General features: G+C 41.2%; 1 protein-coding gene across 1 annotated transcript; it reads left to right on the top strand.

Annotated features, from left to right (window-relative positions):
* The first annotated feature begins 4165 nt into the window (after positions 1 to 4165).
* On the top strand, positions 4166 to 17373 carry cdc6 (cell division cycle 6 homolog (S. cerevisiae)). The gene is made up of 11 exons (XM_056280948.1): positions 4166 to 4438; positions 5295 to 5537; positions 5954 to 6150; positions 6578 to 6732; positions 7915 to 8021; positions 11104 to 11243; positions 11439 to 11539; positions 11688 to 11755; positions 12284 to 12459; positions 12638 to 12778; positions 17120 to 17373. Exons 1-11 carry the CDS (start codon positions 4174 to 4176, stop codon positions 17207 to 17209), a joined length of 1683 nt encoding a protein of 560 aa, XP_056136923.1. The 5' UTR covers positions 4166 to 4173; the 3' UTR covers positions 17210 to 17373.
* The last annotated feature ends 666 nt before the right edge of the window (positions 17374 to 18039 follow it).

Below are 18039 nucleotides of genomic sequence, written 5' to 3' on the forward strand. Positions count from 1 at the left end.
GCAATCATCCTTACATCAGTTTGCAGCTAATGTTGGAACTTTATTTTGTTCTCTAACCATTGCCATAATTCATTCATGAATAAAATTAAATGTTCATGGCTAAGAAAAGTGCATTACATCATTTGAATTATTTTAGGGCTGCATTTAATTATCTTTTTTTTGTTGATTAGTTTCTGGATTAATCGATTGTTAGTTTAGTCTCTAAAATGTCTGAAAAAGAGGATTAAATGTTGATCAGTGTTTTTCAAAGGTCAAGATCACATCCTGAAATGTCTTGTTTTGTGCACAACACAAAGATTCAGTTTACTGTCAGAGGACGGAATAAACCAGAGAAATATGCACATTTAAGAGGCTAAAAGAGAATTTGCACAATTTTTCTTATAAATGACTCAGATTAAGGTGTTGTCAAAATGTATATTTAAGCTCTCGATTTATAGTTGCAGTTCTAAATTATTTTGAGAGGAAAACAAAAACAATGTTACATGTTCTGACAATTTACAGTGCAGTGCTGTTTGTGAAATGGCAACATAGGAATGATAGAATTTACTAATTTTTTAGATATTTTTGGGAACAACGCTTTTGCAGAGGTTTGTGAGAGCGCCACACACTATCACAACATCATCGAGAATGTTAACCTGTGACACTGGAATTACTGTTTGCAAAATCTTAAAGTTCTTCCATCGTCCAATTACTCGTTCCACAGCTATCCTTACACGAGACAGTTGTCTCGATGAGTCCACCTTCTGTGCAGAGAGTTGCTTTTTTCCTTTTGTGAAATGAGGTATACGAAGGGTGGCACCATAAACTGCAAGTTCATCTTGGATTAGAAATCCCCTATCTGCCAGAATCTCATCGTTATGTTCCAAAAGTTCCAAAAACCCTGATTCCTTTATCTGCTTGTCAGAAACCCGCCCACCCCAACCAGGGGACAGAAATGAAATTGCTCCAGCTGGAGTGATACCAATCAAATATTTAATGGTGTTGGCGTGTTTATAATTTGACCATGTCTGGGCCCTGGCAGTCAGATTACTGGGTCTACCAATGAAAACCTCTGTGCAATCTATTATGCACCGGCATCTTTTTAAGTTTCGCTTGAAGATTTTAGGCATGTTCTTTAGTATAACTCCCTTACTTGGCCATTTAATGAGTGGCTTGAGGACTATGGCCATAGCAGGTATCCAGCTCCGATAAATATTTGATACGGTGATTTTTGATACCTTAAATCTATAGGCTAAATCAGTATTAGTTAGGCCCAGCCTTAATTTCATTAGCACAACCAATAGGTGATCCTGTAGAGAGAGGTTTTGGCTAATTCTTTCTACACTGTCTGTTATTTTTGCACACAGCCAGTCAAAGATAATGGAGGTAAGTCCTGTGAAAAAAATCAGTTGTCCCATGTTGAACTTAATAGTGGCATAGGAAAACATAGAGTTTTGCAGCTCTTCTTTAAGCTTCTCATTTTCAGCCTGTAGTTTTTCACACTCCTGCTGCAGGTTGACCATCATATCATCATATTCTGTCCTTGGGACTGGGATGTCCTCTTCAGCTTTAACAGAAAAGCCAACAGTTAGGATATGCCGGCACAAGCTCACAGCAAATTGGTTGATTGCACAACAAAAATATATCCTTACCAGGACAGTGATCCATGCTGCTGACTTGTCCTGGAGTTTCAGAAGGAGCAGGCTGATTTGGTGGAGTGTAAACCCTTTCATCTCGTATCCTTTTCCTATGGTACCTTAACATTAAAAAAGCTAAATTAATGAACAGAAATACTGATCAGAGGCCATATTACAGGAAATTCCTAACCTATCTTAACTGTTTGGTTACGATTAGATATTAAGTTATGATTTGCTTAATACCAACTGGAGAAAAATCCTGTCTTAGACATCCTTATCTTCACTTTAAACTTAAGACGGTAAATGTTTGTAATACAGCCCCATTTTCTCAAAGCCAGCAGGGGCAAGCTCCAAAGTGCACTGAATAGCACGAAATGAAAGAGGGGAAAAAGTAATTCTAAAACGATTAGGAAGTGTTAGGCCTAATTATTCTTACCTCTCCACCTTTGCCTCGGGGGTCCGACTTCGTTTTGTGTTCTTAAACACAGAGGGCACAAAATCAGGATTCTGTGAGTCCAGTGACGCCTCACCTGTAAATAGCCAGACACACCACATTAGCCAAATAATACCAGCTAACTCTGCTTATCGGTTACTTTAGATATTAGTCTCCATCTAAACCAGGCATTCCAGTGAAACCAAAGAGTAGATAGATAACTTACCTGATATAAAATGGGCACTGCAAACGCGCGCATTTTTGGTCGTGTCCTCAGTCCCGTTTTCATCAATACCTTTGATGGCTTGCAACCACAGGCGCCTCCGGTGGCTCTGAAATGGCCGTGATCCCGTCGGTATTCGGTAAAACTTCAGTCCGCTGGTGGTAGAGTAGCGATTCGTACAGCCAAACACACAACAGCCGGACATTTTGATGCTGGTTATACTTCTGAATAAACTTTGTAATCTCCTCTACCTCGTCTGAATCCGTGAAAGAATGGGAGACTTGGGGGTAGCGTTTCACTTCCGTTGCCTAAATGCGCGTGCATACTTTTGATGACGTAACTGTAAAAGGGTCTATAAAGAGATGATTTCGAATTAATAATTCTGGAGCATCTTTCTAAAAAAAATAAAGTCTACTTTTTAATAAACGGACCTTTTACTTTTGAAAAACGTCAATTGTCACAAACAAGTCCCATGAATAACGCGTTCAAACAGTTCTGACGCTTAAAGGTTTTTTTAAAGCGAGCGATACCTTGAAGTTCGCGGGAAAAATATATTCCGCCAAAATACATTGTTGAAAACTCCCGCCACTGTGCGCAATGGGAGTGTAGAGCATTACGTAGCCTCCGTCATCAGCGTTGAGCCAATGAGGACGCGGGAACAGGCTCCATGACGCCCGGCGGGCCTATCATGCGCCGCCGGTCCAAGCCCAGCTGACCGGAAGGAGGAGTTTGGAGATTTGGCGCAAGATTGTCTTTTTCTAGTTAGACGACTGCGCTGCCCTGCCGACACACAAGCTCCTGTTTGACTTGATCTAACAAGGTGAGTTTGTCGACTTTTTAATTTTCCATCACCTGAAATATTTCGTCCAACGTAATCCAAGGTAACTTGATGATCGTTACTGTCATTTGTTTTTTTCTTGTCTTGACTTTGGCTGACATGACATCCGTTTCACATTCGCAATTTCTCTTACTATTTAATTGATGGTCATATTTACAGCTCTGCTTTAGGAGAATATCTGGTAAACAAATGTACAACGTGGATTGTTTATGGTTCTCATTGGGCCACTTTGTCAACAATGATCATTCGAGTTACTGTTATCTCTGTCTTGGCGCCATCAAGACCTCACCTCCTCTCTCTGACTACGTGATGATGCAGAGCGACTGCCACCAATTTAGTTAATACAGTGTGTAAAGCTTTATTTAGCGTTTTTATTATTACAGATGTGCTGTTTGTTCAAGTTACTTGACGTCTTACCTGCATGATTTCGAAATTGCTATCAAAAAATGAATATAACAGTATTGTAACTGACCTTAGTTAAAAAGTAAAGCGGGTTGCCATTCATAGCTATGTCACAGAATACAATATCTTAATATAAACCAGCTATCCTTTAATTTTTGAATTTTCTTACGGGAGAGCTTTATTAGATTCCCCTGAAATTTGCCTTTCCATCTGCTCTGTTTGACATATAGCGACATTGCACAATGATTTGGGTAAAGAAACAAAGATAAAGACTACAGCAAAATGACTCGAGGAAAAAAGGTGCATTAGGGACCAAATTTAAAAAAAAAAAAACTCCATGAGATTTGTCAGGTAGCTCTCCGAGGAGATAACCAACAAACGATATAATCAGTTCAGTCAAATAACGCTTACAAAGCATGGTACATAGATAACATTGAAGCAACATTTAAATGGGGCATATATACAACTGACATCACTGAAGCTATCACCCTTTCCTCCCCCTGTACTTGACCCATATAAACTCATTCACTGCAGTACCCCAGTCCTTGTTGCTGCACCCGAGTCCTTGCTTACATCGGCCCTCCTATTGTTTTCATAGAGTGGATCTTCTGGCTGTTAATCAGATTATATTCCCCTCGTACGGCTCAGGTTAGTCGGAAAGATGCCCTGCACACGCTCCCAGGTCCAGGCCCAGCCCACCCTGCCATTCCCCAAACGCAAATCCAGCAGGAAGACATCCCAGCCCAAGAGCAACGCCAGGCAGGAGGAACCTCTGGCTGCATGTCCAGTGAAACCCAGATGTCAGGTCATGGTCCCGGTTATGATGGGGATAGAACCCCTCTCTCCCAGATGCCAAGCTACCAAGCCCACCCCTAACTCCATAAACCCCTCACCCAGGCTGCCACTCAGTCCACGAAAGCGCACAGGTAATGGGCTTCATTACAGACCACAGGATTTTACTGACAGTCTTTTAAGATAATATCAATTGTTATATGAGACTAGATATCATCTGAAATGTTGGTTATTATGATATGATATAACTTAAATTTTGTCATTCTCTGGCCTTGAATGCTATGCTGCTTTACAGTAAAATGATACAATTTTCTGAACTTACTACACAGCTTTAGCAGACTGAAATGAACAATAATTGCCTCTACCTGCTTGGGCATCATATCCACATTGCTAATGATAATTTCTCAACATTTTGTTGAATGTAATTTCTTATGAAAGCACCAATAGTCATCCCCAAAATAATGTCACATTATTGATCTGGAGGAATTCAGTCAGAAATATTGTGATATTTGATTTTTGTCAGTATCGCCCAGCTCTATTTCCAGCTTGACGTTGATTACACAAACAGGGAATAGGGCTTGGTGTTCTGTATCCATAAAGAGCCATTGTCCATAATGCAACATTATAAATAAAGGAGAACTAAGTCTCTATGAATTTCTAAAAAAAAATGTTTTATAAAACTCCACAGCCAGTAATATCAAATGTGGAATTATTTATAGTCAGTGGACAACAAAAGAATTTTTTCTGAATTGTGGGAAAGACGAATCTGCTTTACAAAACAATACATGAAATATTTGGTATCTCAAAGTGACCAGTAAAATAGAGAAACTCATCAAGTTGTATCTAGAACTTCAGTATGTACTGCAACACTCAAAATCTATATTGATCTGTCTATCTTAAAATTGCCTCATGAGAATGATGTCCTGTACATTTACTGTACTTGATACCAACAGACTTTATCATTCTGTACTTCTTTTTTTTTGTAAACAGACGACAATGGTTGCAACCTCAACGTCAACCTCCTGGGCTCGCCACCGAAGCGAAGTAGACCTACAATGACCTCGCCGCAAAAGTTCGGCTTTAATGAAAATTTGGAGAACTCGCCAAGACTGCCCCGCAAATTGCCCTCCCCCAAGCAGAGCCTCCATACTTCCCCAAGGCAGCACGAAACTCCACACAAAAGCCCTGCCCCCCAGGAGAGGAAGCCGCCAGTCATGCGTCTTTTTGCAGAGAGTAAGTCTTTTTAGCATTTCTGCTTTTAATTTGTTTATCTGTTCGTCAAGATGCTGTCACATACCGTCATAAAATGCTGATATCTGGCCATACTTTAAGGCAGTGTTTCCCAACCCAGTCCTCAAGGGCCCCTTATCAGATTTTCATTGTAACCCTGCCTTGCTTGTACTTACAACCAATCACCTCATAACACTTAATTATGCAAGGTGTGCAAAATCTGACATAATTCATTTTTAACTGACTTGCCCTTAAATTTCTACTATAAACACTTTCATATCAAATTATGTTCATATTTACGTGCCTTTAGGAAAATACCCTCACACACACATTCAAAGAGAGTCAGGATTTCAACAAAAGAATGAGTTTCAATGCAAAGACCAAACATCATCCGACTGCTAACCTCCTGTGTCCTACAGTGTCGCAGTATCAGACTGTGAAGCAGGCCCTCCACACGGCCGACCCCGAGCGCCTGCTGTCCAGAGAGGCAGAGCGAGCGTCCATTCGCAGCTTTCTGGAGAAGGTGTTGCAAGGCAACCCAGGGAGCCTCTATGTCTCTGGCGCCCCGGGCACAGGCAAGACGGCCTGCATTAACTGTGTCTTACAGGAGATGAAGGTGAGTAGACCCTCAGTTAGGTTTAGATACTGACTAAGATCTACATCTGTTACTGGTGCTTGCTTGAATCCGAGCCGTCACCTAGAATTTCAGCGGGAGTCTTTTCTTGGGCTCAGAACCAGTCGGCACGAGGAACTGTTTCATTTATCAAATCGGCTTTTATGTATGTACCATGAAATTTTTGTAGTGTATGGCTCACTGTGTGACTTAAACATGGCACACGCTTTGAGAAAACTGATTTCAAGAAAGTAGTGTCTTTGTCCTGTCTTTATTTTGAGCATCCTGCCAAGAATTTCTAGTGTATCAGAAACATACACGACGCTCGACAAAAAATGAATTGAAGTTTTGTGTTTCTGCCACGGTAATGCACAATTGATAACGTATGATAATGTTTGTATTCTTTCCGTACCACTTCTTGTCCTTTCAGGATGACCTTAAGGCAATCAAGATTGTGGTGGTAAATTGTATGTCCCTGCGGAGCTCCCATGCTATATTCCCCGTGCTTGCAGACAGACTTGGAGCCTCCGGCAGCCACACTGACATCAAGCTTCAGAAGCTCCTGACCAGCCCGGGACCAAATGTGTGAGTACCTCATATTCATCAACATTCAGCCCGAGAACCTCAGAGCAGACCCTGACTCATTATTCCAGAGGTCAGGCTGAGGAGAGAAATAGACTTTGCCTTCTCATATGGGGCCTGAAGATTAAAATGACAGAGTTCAGGCTGGTTTCATCAGTGTTATCTTTCATATCAATCAAAGAAGGTTGAATCAGTTCATCTGGATACGTTTATTGACAGAAACATTTCATTACTCAACTGAGTGACGTCTTCAGTCTAAACTGACTGCAGGTATTCCCACCCTTATAAACTACAGTGCCTAACAACCGAAACCAACGACCAGTTTCATATGCAAATATGGGTGTGACCATTGATCATGAGTACTATTCACTGATGATTAGGGATTGTTGCAATCGCAGCATTGTAACATGGCGACAGATGTGTAATGACCGAAACCAGTTTCATGATCAACCCATTAACTGGAGTTTCAGTTGAAAAGTTTTCAATGAGCACTATTAACAGGGTTGGGGAATGGTTGCAATCACAGCATGGCTTGGGTTAGCAATGGACACCATGGGTGCTGTGCCCTCACAGGGTACCGATGGAAACTATAAAAGCCTCTGGGTTGATGCCTGAAATACAGAACAAGCCGAGGGAAGATCGATTGTGCGCTCTGCTTACATGCAAACTTTTTTCTTTTTTCTTTTGTAGATGCATCTAGTAGATTCTTAGACTGTCCTAGATAGAAATGACAAAATTGGAAATGGAATTTGTGTGGATTTGGAAGGAGTTCTTTTCACCATTATATGTTTAAAATAGTAAGGTGAAGGTGTAGGAGCCGGATATCCGTTATCTTTATTTATTTTAATTGTAGTATTTTGACTTTGAGACGGCGTGTTGCTCTGTGCTTCTTCTTTTTTATACACCTTTTAATATTTATCGTAGCACTTCTTGCACTCTTCACTTCTTTGCACTATTTGTATCCTGTTTACAATTCACAGAAAGTTTCCTTGTATATGTATATTCCTGAAGATTGCTGTGTTGTTATGCTGTATAAGTACATTAACAGCCACTAAACCGGAGTCAAATTCCTTGGACGTGCCAACATACTTGGCCAATAAAGACAATTGTGATTCTCTCTTAATACCAAACTGCTTCTCCTTTTGAAATCTTTCTCTCAAACTCTTCTCTCCATATCATCCCCAGGCTCCTTGTCCTCGATGAGATGGACCAGTTGGACAGTAAGGCCCAGGATGTTCTTTATACCATCTTCGAGTGGCCTTATCTGCAAAAGTCTCGCCTCTGTCTCATTGGTACGTCTCCCTTACCCAGGTGTTTCTACACATTTTGTTTGTTGTTAGCGCTCCTCTGTTGTGCCATTCTCTTGGCCAACAGAGGACAGCTAACGCGTCAGGCCAGGACCCCACAGTCTACACCCATCTACAGGCCAGTGGCCACTCTTTCAGGGATGAGGATGTGGACATCCTTGATAGGGAGGAACGCTGGTTTGAATGAGGAGTCAAAGAGGCCATCTATGTTAAGAGGGAATGACCATCCCTGAACCGAGAGGGGGGGTGCTAAGAGTACATCTGCACCTTCTTACAATTTTGTGATTGCAAACATTCCCCAGTCCTCTGTGAATAGTACACATGGCTATTGAAATTCCAGTTAATGGTCACACCCATATTTGCCCATGAAACTGGTCGTTCGACAAAGCAGAGAACAATAACAAAAGAACAGTTGAAAACAGGGTGGAAAATGGTTGTAAACAGTTGTATGTGAGTAAAAATGAATTTGTACAGCATACAACAAAAACCAATGGACTGGGCAGTATAACTAAGCACATTTTTATCAAATACTTTGGTAAAATGTTCTCAATTTGCTTTAGAAAACACTCCTCTATTTAGAGCTAGGGCTGGGCATCCATCATCCATCCATTATCCGACCCGCTTATCCTGCTGTCAGAGTCGCAGGGATGCTGGAGCCTATCCCAGCACTCATTGGGCAGCAGGCGGGGAGACACCCTGGGCAGGCCACCAGGCCATTGCACAGGGCCGACACAAACACACATTCATACCAAGGGACACTTTAGTATGGCCGATTCACCTGACCTACATGTCTTTGGACTGTGGGAGGAAACCGAGGCACCCAGAGGAAACCCACGCAGACACATGGAGAACATGCAACTCCACACAGAGGACGACCCCCAAGGTTGGACTAACCCGGGGCTCGAACCCAGAAACTTTTTGCTGTGACCGCACTAACCACTGCGCCACCGTGCCTAGGGCGGCACAGAGGACTGGGCAATAATTAAAAATTATTTGTCTTTCAGTGATACTTTGTTGTGATATAAATATTTTCATCTAAATTTAAGAAACGGACTCTATGACCTAAAATTTCTCACAAAATGAGGTCTGAAATATTATAGAGAGTACTTTTTTTTAAACCTAATTTTGGATTGAAGTTATGCTTTACATTATCTAACAGTTCAATGTAGTTAACCTTGGCTGGATTCTTTTAACGTGTTTTTTTTTTTTTTAAATGTGTAAGCATACACTACCGTTCAAAAGTTTGGGATCACCCAAACAATTTCGTGTTTTCCATGAAAAGTCACACTTATTCACCACCATATGTTGTGAAATGAATAGAAAATAGAGTCAAGACATTGACAAGGTTAGAAATAATGATTTGTATTTGAAATAAGATTTTTTTTACATCAAACTTTGCTTTCGTCAAAGAATCCTCCATTTGCAGCAATTACAGCATTGCAGACCTTTGGCATTCTAGCTGTTAATTTGTTGAGGTAATCTGGAGAAATTGCACCCCACGCTTCCAGAAGCAGCTCCCACAAGTTGGATTGGTTGGATGGGCACTTCTTTGAGCAGATTGAGTTTCTGGAGCATCACATTTGTGGGGTCAATTAAACGCTCAAAATGGCCAGAAAAAGAGAACTTTCATCTGAAACTCGACAGTCTATTCTTATTCTTAGAAATGAAGGCTATTCCATGCGAGAAATTGCTAAGAAATTGAAGATTTCCTACACCGGTGTGTACTACTCCCTTCAGAGGACAGCACAAACAGGCTCTAACAGGTACTATTTAATGAAGATGCCAGTTGGGGACCTGTGAGGCGTCTGTTTCTCAAACTAGAGACTCTAATGTACTTATCTTCTTGCTCAGTTGTGCAACGCGGCCTCCCACTTCTTTTTCTACTCTGGTTAGAGCCTGTTTGTGCTGTCCTCTGAAGGGAGTAGTACACACCGGTGTAGGAAATCTTCAATTTCTTAGCAATTTCTCGCATGGAATAGCCTTCATTTCTAAGAACAAGAATAGACTGTCGAGTTTCAGATGAAAGTTCTCTTTTTCTGGCCATTTTGAGCGTTTAATTGACCCCACAAATGTGATGCTCCAGAAACTCAATCTGCTCAAAGAAGTGCGCATCCAACCAATCCAACTTGTGGGAGCTGCTTCTGGAAGCGTGGGGTGCAATTTCTCCAGATTACCTCAACAAATTAACAGCTAGAATGCCAAAGGTCTGCAATGCTGTAATTGCTGCAAATGGAGGATTCTTTGACGAAAGCAAAGTTTGATGTAAAAAAAATCTTATTTCAAATACAAATCATTATTTCTAACCTTGTCAATGTCTTGACTCTATTTTCTATTCATTTCACAACATATGGTGGTGAATAAGTGTGACTTTTCATGGAAAACACAAAATTGTTTGGGTGATCCCAAACTTTTGAACGGTAGTGTATATATATAATCCAGTGAGTCAAGTAAATTCTTTATGAGACAGTACAAGCCTGTTTCATACCATAAGCAATCATCGGCTGTCAATCACATATATATATATATATATATATATATATATATATATATATATATATATATATATATATATATATATATATATATATATATATATATATGGATATTGTGCAAAGTTCCCTTTGACTATCGTGATGTTTTCCATATTGCACAGCACTACATGGATGTTGACATTAAGATTGATTTATATCAGGGGAGTATAAAGAAAATATTACACTGGATGTTGTGTCGCTGTAAAGTCCCTTGGGGCAAATTTGTAATTTGTGATATTGGGCTATACAAATAAAATTAACTTGACCTGTCGAGGTCAAACTAGAAAGAAAGAAAGCCACTTTATTTTGTCATTGTATTGTTACACCAAATTGTAGTCTTACAATGACATTTGTTCTCTGCATTTAACCCATCCAATTATATAGGATGGGTAGCATATCAGGTAGCATGTCTGAAGTTATCTGTAGAAGTGTGTGTAGTGCACATGACAGGGTTGTGCCAGCCATACTGTTGAATGTTATTTCAACATGTGTGTCGTGTCTTGACATTTTTTAGTCAGCCTGTTCTCTCTTTGCAGGCATCGCCAACGCTCTGGACCTGACTGATCGTATCCTGCCCCGCTTACAAGCGCTGCCTCGCTGTCGGCCGCAGCTTTTGAACTTCCCTCCATACAGCAGGGAGGAGCTCACAGCCATCGTAAAGGACAGACTCACACATGTAAGAGGACAAAATAACTCAGCATTGTTTCTGTATACATGCATTTTTTTTCTTTACTGTCACATAGAAAGGTAAATGTATGTAAATGTTAGATAGTTGTTTAATTGAAAACTTTTTTCCCCCCAATCCTAGTTGAGAGTGGGTACTTTTATCTAAAATTAGCCTGAAAACTGATATATATTATTGTCCTCCTAGGTGACGGCGGAGGGCATCCTAGACGCTGCGGCCATTCAGTTCTGTGCCAGAAAAGTGTCTGCGGTGTCCGGAGATGCCAGGAAAGCTCTGGATATCTGCAGGTAAGATATTAAACCTTTAACCCTTTCAGTTTAATTGGGTACCTGTTGATATTGGGTTTGGTGTACAAACTAGTGTTTTGGTCCTATACTATGTAGGAACATATTGATATGACTGTGCATTGTATACACATTTTTATTCCATTTTCAGGAGAGCGGTGGAGATGGTGGAGTCTGGCGAGAGAAAGAATGCAGTTAACCAGTCAGCAGAAGCCAAAGGTGTGTTCCCCTCGTGCCATGTTTTGGTTTGTCTTTTTTAGACATCTCATTCAATATTTCAGTGTGCCCCATCCTAGCCACTTACATGAACTGTGAGGTGCTCCACATTGCCCAATGCTAGCATTATTTAAAGAACAACTACAGCCAATGGACTCTGCACCAGTGTTAATCCTGCTTTGTTAATTTAAGAGTCCCAAGTCCAGCCTGACATGTTCTCAACATTTCAAATGTTTTTTAGCTATCTCACTGAAATGGTCTAGGGTTTAGCTGCTCTTAAATGGTTTTATTTATTCGTTTATTTACTTATTTTTTAAGTGTGGTGCCGAGGCTAACTTTTGGAGATACTCCGGATTGAAATTGTGACTGTATTTACCATTGTGCCTGGACTTACATCCGTGTCTCAAACTAAATGCCACTAATAATCTTGATGACAGTTATTTGATTTGCAGAAAAAGGATGGAGCCTTTTGTTGACTTAACAACTGCTAACTGTAGCATCTTTATTTTCCATGTGATTTGGTGTGTCCAGTGTCACGGGTGAGCGTGCCCCAGGTCGCGCGTGTGTTGTCGGAGGTGTACGGGGACCGCATGGCATCGACGGGAGGTGGCGAGGGGGAGAGCTTTCCCCTGCAACAGAAACTCCTTGTCTGCTGCCTGCTGCTGCTCACACGCAACAGCAAGTGTAAGGAGGTCGTCTTGGGCAAGGTGAGAGCAACACACACACATAGAAGTATATACTGGTCAATTTATGGATGCAAGGGAATATATATATACACACACACACACACACACACACACACACACACACACAAATACTTCGTTATGTGCTCCATTCACTTATACAGATATGGGCATGGTTAAAAGTTGTCTTTCTGTCTCTCAGCTTCATGAGGTGTACAGCCGTCTTTGTGCTAAGAGGCAGGTGGGCGGTGTGGCCCAGGGAGAATGCCTTTCCCTTTGTGTGCTTCTGGAGAGCCGGGGAATATTTGCTCTGAAGAAGTCCAAAGATGCCCGCTTTACCAAGGTACAAATTACAACACATGTTCTGGCGGTGTCTTGATGCATGCTCAATAATCCAGGTAAGAAAATCAAAGAAGGTTGAATCAGTTCATCTGGATACAACGTGTATTGACAGATATGTTTCATCACTCCACTAAGTGACATCTTCACTAACCATGTGCCATGGAGAGCCATGTGTATGCAGGTTTTCATTCCAGCCCAACTCCACACCAGGTGATTTCACTGATTAGCAACCCTTCAACCAAAGAGGAAGAATGTATCAGGTCTAAACTAACTGCAGGTATCCCCACCCCTTATAAACAAAACAGTGCCTAACGACCGAAACCAACGACCAGTTTCATATGCAAATACTATGGGTGTGACCATTGATCATGTGTACTATTCACAGAACATTAGGGATTGTTGCAATCACAGCATTGTAAGATGGTGACAGATGTATAACAACCGAAACCAGTTTCGTGATCAAATATGAGTGTGCCCATTAACTAGAGTTTCGATGGCCATGTATACTGTTTACAGAGGGTTGGGGAATAGTTGCAAAAATAGCATTGTAAGATGGTGACAGATGACACCTGGGTTGGTGGACGACACCTGGGTTAAAATTAAGATGTCATCAGGATGTTAAGGATAGGAGTATTCAGGACACTGTACCACCGAGCTAACAGCGTTCCCACCAACACAGCAGCCAGGGAAGGGGAGAAATACAACTTTAAACAAGCCCTGGTTATGTGGGGTTATCCTAACTTGGCGTTTGTTAAAGCCAGGAAGACGCACACACAGTGCACCAACCAATCGAAGAGAGACAACAGCTGCCTAAGCGTAAACCAGTGGTGATTCCATATGTGGCGGAAAAGCTGAGATGCATATTTTCAAAACATGGCATCCCAGTTGCTATCAAACCCCAAAACATGTTGCGCCAGAAGTTGGTCCACCCCGAGGATCGGGTCCACTGACACAAACCGCAATATAGTGTACGCTGTTAAGTGCCAGGATCGGGGCTTGCTGTGACTTGTACATTGGGGAAATTAAACAGACGCTGGCCGAAAGAATGGCACAACACAGAAGAGCTAAAACATCAGGCCAGGACTCCGCAGTCTACACCCATCTACAGACCAGTGGCCACTCTTTCTGGGATGAGGATTTGCACATCCTTGATCGGGAGGATTTGAATGGGGAGTCAAATAGGCCATTTATGTTAAGAGGGAACAACCGTCCCTGAACCTAGGGGGGGGATAAGAGTACATCTGTCGCCATCTCACAATGTTGTGCTTGCAACTATTCCCCAACCTTCTGTGAATAGTACACATGGCCATCGAAACTCTAGTTAATGGGCACACCCATATTTGATCATGAAACTGGTTGTTGGTTTCGGTCGTTATGCATCTGTTGCCATCTTACAATGCTGTGATTGCAACAACCCGTAATCTCTCTTTGAATAGTAAACATGATCAATGGTCACACCCATATTTGCATATGAAACTGGTCATTGGTTTAAGTCATTAGGCACTGTATTGTACTGTATTGTTTGTAAGGTGTGGGGATACCCGCAGTCAGTTTAGAATGAAGATGTCACTTAGTTGAGTGATGAAACGTATCTGTCAATAAACATGCAGATGAACTGATTCAACCTTCTCCGATGTTCTGGCGGGTCTTTAGCTGTGTGGTGTTATCCAGCTCTTCTTATAGGACCAACAGGAGAGTAAGCTAAACATTTCTTTTTTCTTTACTAGATTTCTATTTTTGTTGGTTCTTCCAGATAAACCATACTTGGGCTGCTTGGGCTTGATTGCAGCCACTTTGTAATAAATTCAGAGTAGGACTATGTGTCATTCTACCCTCTACCTATTTCCTGTCCATCTTTACCAGGAAAGACCAAAATGCCCTAAAATGTTTGGATTCAAAAGTATAAAAGTGGAATTATACATTACTATTCTAAACATCCATCCATTATCCAAGTTTGCTAAAATTAGTTTCGCAGTTCTGCAACACTACCTGGTTAGTAACAGTAAAGGGTCTTCTGTAGGTCCCTCGCGTTTTAATTCGATTTTTTTTTTTCAGGGTGCAGCAATTCGATGAAAAATAAATTCTCGGTGCATCTTGATTATTTCATACGTGATGTTTTTACTATAATTGTTGCATAGTCCTCATCCAGCCTGTATTTGATCTTGGCCGTGCCATTCGCCTCATGAAGTCATTGAGGATACACTAGATGCATCATACATTATAGAAATAATTGTTGCTTAAGTATTTTTTTCACCCAACCTGAACTCAGAAGAGGCAGTAGCAACAGCTTAAATTGGTGTTTTTGGTTTTTGGTTTTTTGTTGTGTGCTCCGCGTCAATTCTGTGTGTTGTAAAACCAGCCCGATAGCAGGAAGAATCGAGTACATCAAGCCTGTAATAACGTGTGTCACTGACATGGCTTTCTTAGTTAGAAAATTAACATGAGCATCTGGACAAACAATACACAACATCAAATAAAAAGGAATTTGTTGCAGCAGCTGTACCGAAATCGGGGGATGCACACAGATCAGAACGCCAATGAAAATAAACGAATAGACTCAAAAAACCTCAATACATCTGTCCACCAATGAAATTCACTATAAGGTAAATTTGCTGAAGTACCCTAATTTGAGACTAGCTCGGTCTAGTCAGAAAGGCACGAACTGAGGAAGCCTCTTGGATGAGAGGCGAAACGTCTTCACGGATATATACCAAGTCCAGTTGAATTGGAGCTACTTTTTAAAAATCCATAATGTGCACATGCAAATAATTTTCCAAGCAAAGGACAAAGGAGTTTGACCATCTCCGCTAACTGGAGGCTGAATTGGACTGTACTTGATATCAGCGGCATCGATTTACATCTCCAATTTGTTTATTGTTAAGCCTGAAAACTAAACCACTATCATATGTTGGACAACTTATTTATTTATAACGTGTTGAGGGAATTTCCTTTTTAATTAGAAGTCTTGAGAGTCAATCAAGATGTCAAAAACACAATAAGGCTTAAAGAAGTCAAAGTTTTGCGCACTGATGCAGAATCGTTCAAGTGAGAATCACACTGCATGTCAGAACAGCACCTCTAAGTATGACTGGATAACGGAGCAAAACTGCACGAAAAGACAGTGGTAGAATGAACCAAGTACTTAACTACAGTCATGTAAATACATTTAAGATGAAACCAAAAGAGTTTCTACTTGATAAAAATAATTGCTAATATAAGGGGTGTCCGGTTGGCGTGGCGGTCTATTCCATTGCCTATCAACACGGGGATCGCCAGATCAAATCCCCGTGTTACCTCCGGCTTGGTCGGGCGTCCCTACAGACACAATTGGTCGTGTCTGCGGGTGGGAAGCCGGATGTGGGTATGTGTCCTGGTCGCTGCACTAGTGCCTCCTCTGGTCGGTCAGGGCGCCTGTTCGGGGGGAGGGGCAACTGGGGGAAATAGCATGATCTTCCTACGCGCTACATCCCCCTGGTGAATCTCCTCACTGTCAGGTGAAAAGAAGCGGCTGGCGACTCCACATGTATCGGAGGAGACGTGGTAGTCTGCAGCCCTCCCCGGATCGGCAGAGGGGGTGAAGCAGCGACCGGGACAGCTCGGAAGAGTGGGGTAATTGGCCGGATACAATTGGGGAGAAAAGGGGGGGGAACAAAACAAAAGAAAGAATCACTAATATGATGTACATTTTTTAGATACGCAGCATTGTATTGCGGTGAATGGTAAGGAGTGTGGGGCTGTAGATTATCAGGAGGGAGCTCAGTGGTTAACAACACTGTCAGGGTTGGTGGGTCATTTCCCACGTGTAATATACACTCATGGTATGGTAGTACAATGCTTTTGATAGGAGTCTATTAAGTAACCCGTGTGGTGTGACATTGAACTGGTAACTTAAACTTGAACCTAAGAGGCCAAACTGAGTGTGTTGATGATTGTTTTTTAATGCATGTTCATTTTAGTTTCAGAGGATTTCAGGTTTATATTTTGTTCATATTTAGGGGCGAGCCTAAATTAAGTATTTGTTCAGACTGCACAGAGGTTATTTAAGCCCAGGGGCCTGTACCTGCGATGTTAATACTTGGTTGTTCTGTCAGCAGTTTCTTTCGAAGATGATTCCCCCCCCCCCTTTTCATCATTGTTACTTCAGTTATTAGTAGTCCTCATATTTTATTTTTCTCTTTTTGCCCAGTAACCTTTTTGGCTCTTAAATTACAGCAATTTCCAAGTCTCAGTAAATATTGGCATACACTCCACAGTTTACTGTGATATCAATTTTAAACGGAGGTAGGTGATAATAAACAGTGAGATATCCTGCCTAACATTGAACCTTAACCTGTGTCCTCAGGTGTTTCTGAAGATCGAGGAGAGGGACGTGGAGAAGGCTCTGAAGGACCGGACACTGCTGGGAAGCATCCTGGAAGCGGGTCTCCCGTAATGCCAGTCATTGTCTGCCAATGAACTCAAGAGTACTATTTATATGTCCATTTTTATCACTGCCTTTTTTAAGTTGGACTTAAATAGTTAAGTTGCTTTTTGATGTGTTTTCTATTTTTTATCACATTTTTGTCCAGTGGACAACATACTGATTAAGAATGAGCTTTCCCTATTAAATAGGATAGGTTATAATACCCTAAAAGTTTTTTTTTTTTTTTGAGGCAGAGCATGCTCACGTGGACTATTTGGGGTCAGGGACCTCATGAATTTGTACATTTTTCCACAATAAATCTACAGACATTCAAATCAGCCTTCTCACTGTGTTTGCTGTCACGTAGGGTTTTTCAACCTCCTTTTAGAATTACGTTTACACTTACATCAACTAGCTGAAGTACTTGCAGCAATCCAAGTGCTAGTTCACTTTGGTTATAGTTAAGGTAAGGAGGTGAAGGGTCACAGCCATAGTCTAACCATGTTGTAGTTGAGCAGAGAATGTTAACAGCATGAAAATGATGCGAGAAGGAAAAATAGGCCTGGGTTAAACTTGAACACCATTGAATCGAAAGCCTTGCTGACTTGCCACTACAAAAAAAAAAAAAAAATTCCCAACAACTGAGATGAAAAAGGGATCTCATGGCCACAATTTTCCAGCAAGACCTTGTAACATTTCTCGCTTGTAACACACTAAGATATATTTGGTTTAAGAGAAGTTTGGTTGCGGGCAAAATATTTAGATCGGCTGTAAATGTGTTAAATTTTATCCTGCTAACTTGTTTAAAGAGAAAGAAGGCTTATTGTATAAGTCTTTTTATTGCATCTTGAAATGGTAAC

This window comes from Lampris incognitus, chromosome 5 (assembly GCF_029633865.1).
Source record: "Lampris incognitus isolate fLamInc1 chromosome 5, fLamInc1.hap2, whole genome shotgun sequence".
Lineage (NCBI taxonomy): Eukaryota > Metazoa > Chordata > Actinopteri > Lampriformes > Lampridae > Lampris > Lampris incognitus.